Source organism: Ictidomys tridecemlineatus, chromosome 4 (genome assembly GCF_052094955.1).
Source record: "Ictidomys tridecemlineatus isolate mIctTri1 chromosome 4, mIctTri1.hap1, whole genome shotgun sequence".
Classification (NCBI taxonomy): domain Eukaryota; kingdom Metazoa; phylum Chordata; class Mammalia; order Rodentia; family Sciuridae; genus Ictidomys; species Ictidomys tridecemlineatus.
Genome location: NC_135480.1, coordinates 52,463,884 through 52,469,883, shown reverse-complemented (window position 1 = coordinate 52,469,883; position 6,000 = coordinate 52,463,884). Strand labels below are relative to the sequence as shown.

General features: G+C 39.0%; 1 protein-coding gene across 1 annotated transcript in view; it reads left to right on the top strand.

Annotated features, from left to right (window-relative positions):
* Positions 1-1,165: 1,165 nt before the first annotated feature.
* The window catches only part of Ipo7 (importin 7), a 55,778-nt gene continuing 50,943 nt past the window's right edge, over positions 1,166-6,000 (top strand). Inside the window, exon 1 of the mRNA XM_005326816.4 lies at positions 1,166-1,418. Within this exon, the coding sequence (XP_005326873.1) occupies positions 1,335-1,418 (84 nt within the window). The 5' untranslated portion in view covers positions 1,166-1,334. The remainder of the gene's footprint in view (positions 1,419-6,000) is intronic.

Below are 6,000 nucleotides of genomic sequence, written 5' to 3'. Positions count from 1 at the left end.
GCTGAGGCTGAAAGTGTGTGCCACTGCATCCAGCAATATTTGCAATTTTTAATGGCTGTGACATATTTAATTAACTGGATTCTTATAATTTGTTCAACCATTTTCATATTGTTAAACATTTCTCGAGATGTAGTTTTTCAGTGGAAAGAAGGAAAACTTTGAAAGCAGATCTTTGTTGGAAAGCATAGTTGAACCTCTGGTTAAGTAATCTTGTAAACGTTTTTAAATCTTTCTGAAACTGCTTTGATGAATGAAGATGAATTTTTTTAAAAAAATATTTATTTTTTAGTTGTAGTTGGACACAACACTTTTATTTCACTTGTTTATTTTTGTATGTGGTGCTGAAGTTGGAACCCAGGGTCTCGTACCTGCCAGGAGAGCGCTCTACAGCTGAGCCACAACCCCAGCCCTGAAGATGGATTTTACTAGGGCCTACACTTTTACTCTGCATTTAGAGGTGATTTATAAAAAGTCCTGGCAAACATGGATATTCAATAGACGTTATTACTTCAGTATTTTGTAATTACAAAAAAAGTAATGTGAAAAATAGCATTCACACATAAAGCTTAACATTTTGTATTATAATGTTTCCTTAGCATAAACAGTCTCATAAATGGGATTACTGGGTCACAGAGTATAAATTTTTTTTTTTTTTTTTTTTTTTTTTACATTTAAAAATACATCTCAAATTGCTTTTCAAAAAAGTTAATTCAGGAGGGCGTGGTGGCACACACCTGTATCATCAGCGACTAAGAAAGCTGAGGTAGTAGGACTGGAAGTTGGCGGCTAACTTCAGCAATTTAGCGAGTCCCTGTCTTAAAATGAAACAACTAAATACATAAAACTGGGAACATAGCTCAGTGGTAAAGCGCCCCAGAGTACAATCCCCAATGCCCGCCACCCTCACCAAAAAAAAAAAAAAAAAAATTCCTTTGATTATACAGCTATTACAAGGATTGCATCAAACATTGTATCAGATTCCCTAGGTATATTATATGAAATCTTTGTAACTCATTGTCTTAATTTTCTTTCCGTGGTTTAAACGTTTTTTTCTCGAAGAGCAGGACTCATCGGTAGGCGCCAGCCACGTGGGCTGCGTCCGCGTCCGCGGACTACATTTCCCAAAGCCCTCCGCTGGCGCGCCGACAGGAAGTGGCCGGAGCATCTCCCGCCTCCACACCGAGGCGAAGAGGTTCTATCCGGGGCCTTGGCGCTTCTCTTTCCTTTCGCGCCGGTTGCCGCTGCGGAGCGCGGCGGGTCCATGTGCGCAGTGAGTGGCGCTACTCTTGCCCCAGTAGCATCCGTGCTCCGGGTTTGACCGAGTCCGCGCTACAATGGACCCCAATACCATTATCGAGGCCCTACGGGGCACCATGGACCCAGCCCTGCGCGAGGCCGCGGAGCGCCAGCTCAATGAAGTAAGGACGCCCGGCTAGCGGCGGTAGCGGCGGTGGCGGCGGCGGCGGGCGGGCTGACTCTGGCAGGCAGAGCCCTCCCGGCCTGTCCAGAAGCGCGGACGGTGTAGCCAAGGGGCCCATATGGAGGGGTCGGGTGGAGACCTGACGGCAGTGCCAAGCCGGGACGCCTCAGGCTGATGTGGTGGAGGTGGCAGCCGCCAAGGCTGCCTTTGCGTCTGATTCCGAGCTGGGCCTCTGGCTACGGTCTAGGCGTGAGGAGCCGGCCCGGGCGAGGCGGGCGTGACGGGCTGGACACATGGCTGGCTCCGGTGGCTGGCCGCCCTCTGGCTCACATCCAGCTTTTTCCTTGAGTCCAGGAGGGGGCGAAACTCACTGGGAGGTTTTCAGACGTTTTCGTGAGCAGTCTTGTCGGCGCCGAGTCTGGAGGGGCTCCTGGGAATGCATACTGGTTTATGGGGGGCTGTGCATGTCGAGCCTTGTCACTTCGCTGGGCTGATCAGTGGCCTGCCTCTTGGTCACAACTTATTTCTGGCGAGCTGCTTTAAGAGGGAAGCCTGCGCCTCATTGGTAGGCAGGAGTAGTGTGGGTTAACATATGAATCTGATCCTTGCTCTTCTCCTGTCATAATGCCACAGTCGAGAGGCGGGGTGATGTAGTGGAAAGGGTCAGGTGAAGTGCACCCTTCTAGGTGTAGCTGCATCACTAATTTCTTGAGTGACCTTGGGCAAGTTGCTTAACCTTTTGATTCTTAGTTTTTTTCATTCATAAAATTAGGACACAGGATTGCTGTGATTGTCAAGTGAGATAATGTAAATCTGAGAGCTTTGAAACGTGCTCCACTTGCAGATCATTTTAGATGCTGCATTTCTTCTTGCCCTGTATTTTTTGGAGAGCACTCCTTGGAAAGCATTACCACGTGGGTATCTTATTGTACTGTGTTCATCATCATACCTTGTTTCTTAACTGGTACAGTTTTAGATGTTAATCATTCCTATTTCAAAGGCTTCCTCAAAGGACTATTGTAACTTCTGTTGCCAGTTAATAACCAACTGTATTTTGATATATTGTTGAATCTGTCAGTTTTAGTGATTTAGCATACATTTTTGAACTTAAAAAGAAGTTCCACTTTAAAGAGATTCAGTTATTATATGCTCGTCTTAGCTGACATTTAAAACATTACTTTTTGATTTATCAACAGCAGCAGGAATACCACCAATTGAACAACATCTTGTACAGTGTTGTACTACAGAAACAGTTCAAGAAGATTACTCAGTTCAGATGAATTAAGTGTAAAATTTCAAACCAAAAAGTTAAATCTTTCCTGTGATAAGATCATCATACTATGCTTAACAATTGCATGCTCAAAGTCACCTTGGGAGGAGCTTAGATTCCTATTGGTATAAAAGAGGAAGTTGAAACAAATTCCCATTTCGAACCATTACTAAACTATGGGGGCAGTTATGGATCACTTTTTGTTTTGACTTGTGTTATGATAGACACGAATTTTGATGAACATTATTTTGCTTATTTTGCTTATGAAGTGGTGTAAGCCTAGAAAAGCAAAAAGTAATTTTTTCGTAACTTTGCTCTTAATAGCACATTACTTTGACTAAATATACTTGCGTGTAATTATTAATTTAAAACACTGTTACTTGAAAGAGTTGATTCCCTTACATAAAAATTGCATAAATAATACTTTGTGCAAATTTGAAAATCACTTATTCTTTTTAAAATTAAATTAAAATTTTTATTGGCACTTTGTAGTTACACATAATAGTGGGATTCATTATGCCATATTTCTATGTGTGTTTATGAATCATTTTTTGGACAGGTGTTTCATTTCTTGTTATATGCACTAACATAAAAGACCTGGGGTAAGTATTTCACAAGCTAGTTTTTGGGAGATAAATAATCAATGGTATTCAAAGCCTTTTATTACTTAACCATTGAGTTGCTGTTTTGTAATACTATGGAACAGTGGACACTGTTGATCTTTTTTGGCAGAAAATGTGTTTTATAGCTTTTATGTCTGTGATTGTTAGCTGTTTACATTTCATGTATGTCTTTCAATTATTACAGTAATATTTTATAGTAATTTTCCTAAGGTACCTTTTTAAAAAATATTCATTTATTTACATGTTTATTTATTTACTAACATACTTACTTATTTTGTGGTACTGGGGATTGAACCAGGAGCACTCTTACACAGAGCTACATTCTCAGACCTTTTTATTTCGTTATTTTAGTTTTTAAATTTTGAGGCAGGGTTTTGCTAAGTTGCTAAGACTGGCCTCTACAATCCTACCTCAGCCTTCAGAGTTGCTGAGATTACTTCTGGAATATTTACTAATTTCTAATCTTTATTCCATTTTAATGCATTAGTTCCTCCCTCCCTTATATGTGAGTACTTTTTGCTTTGACTTTTTTGAAAAAAAATATTTTTTAGTTGTTGATGGACCTTTATATTATTTATTTATATATGGTTTTGAGACTCTAACCCAGTGCCTCACACATGCTAGGCAAGTGCACTTCCACTGATCTACAACCCCAGCCCTTTGACTTTTTGTGACTGAAACTTGATTTAGGGAGAAGATTCTGATTGAGTCTTGAAGCTTGAATATAGTAAGAATGAGGAAGTAACATTTTTATTTTTGAGAGACTTTAGCTATTGATTATTCTACATGTCTTATCATTTTACTGAAGCTATATTTTTGCTCATTTAGTTAAAGGAAAAAGATCTTTAACATGTGAATGAATCTTTTCTTCACTAAGTGAAGTAATCACTGTAAAAATCGCAGATGTTTTCAAAGTATTTATAATGTAGATAGTATGAAAACAAAACTGCTCTGGCCATAGAGTCTTTGCACTTAGCTGTTAAATTTGCTTGGAACTCCTTTTATTCAATTATCTCCCTGACTTGTTCTCTTATTTCCTTTGTCTTCTTATCACCAAGGAGTTCCCTGGTTACCACACTCCCTGTCTCTCTGCATTTGTTTGTTTTTCTCTGTAGCACTGATTTATTGTACATTTTATTTCTGTTTTTCCCCCTATAATTTTTAAGTTTCATGAGGGATGGAGTTGTCCTTTGTTACTATTATAATTTAATTTGCCAGTGTTAGATTTTATTCACTGACTTACTATCACAATATATAATAGTATAGAATTTAGCTCTGTTATACCCCTTTCAACTCAAGGATGTGTCATCTATTTATAGTACTTAGATTGTTAGAAACTGCACTGAAGTCTCCATTTTTAGCAGGTATTATCAAGCTACATCTACTTAGTATGACTTATTCTGTAGTATGTTTTATGTTTTGATGGCTCTTTTTACTTTTTGGACCACTGTTACAATTTTGGAACTTATTGTCACATCCCAATTCTAATTATCTTCATGTGGCAAACTTTGCTTTTATTATTGGAGAAAACAATTGAAAGGTACAAGTTGGAAATTCCATTGAAAGCCCTTTAGATGTTTTAAGTACTGAAAAGTTCTGACCAGTCCTTCCTAGGAATTTTTGAAAGATTGGTTCCAGAACCACCTTGGTTTAGAATACCAAGGATGCTCAAGTCCCTCATAAAAGGTAGAATTTCCACATAACCTGTGCATATATATACTCCCTCTACTTTCTTCTTCCTCCCCCTACTCCTTCTCCTACTGCTGCTCTTCTTCTTTTGTTGCAATATTGGGGTTTTGAATCCAGGGCAGTCTGCCTCTGAGCTATATCCCCATCCCTTATCTTTTACTTGGAGACAGGGTCCTGCTAAATTACCCAGCCTGGCTCTAAACTTGGAGTCCTCCTGGCTTGACCTCCCAAGTCACTGGTGTTACAGGTGTGCACCAGCCAACATGCACAGCCATAAATTGAAGTTTTTATATGTAATGCCAAGAAAAAATCTTGAAATATATTCTGAATGATACTCCTAGTCTGGTTCATTTAACACCAATTATCTGTATGCTAAATAGTAAGCAAAGTTGTTAGAAATTGAATACTTACCTGCAGTCAGGACTGTAATGGAGCTCTTTGTATGTTTTAAGTGAGAAAACTATTATGTATGACTGGTAAAAGGCAGATATGATATCAGCATTAACAGTCCCTCTCTGTCACATTTGTAGCCAAGAGAAATGCCCTAAGTGGAATTTGAAGGCTTACCTATAGATGCCATTTAAACCTTCAGTTCCTAAGCTTAATGTGCCATGAAATGGTTATATAGGCAAAAATGCTGCTGCTTCCTTACATGTTTTATGTGAAAAAGCAAATGAACTTAGTTTTGATATATTTCTTTATTTTGTATTTACAAATGGTGATGGACAAACTAGTGTTGTGATGGACCTTATTTATACATGCTAATTTTATTTTTATTTTTATTAAAAGACAAAATCAAGTGCAAAATAATGCCATATTTGTAGGCCAATTTGCACATTAAACAAAATACTTAAATGTGTAGTGTGTACATATATGCCGCAGTTGTCTGGGCACAAAATAACCGAGGCGCCACAAAGCCTTATAGGTTCAAACAGCAACTCTTTATTCCTGAACTCTCACTGGCACTCTACACACACTTCCCGGGAATACATTCCCTC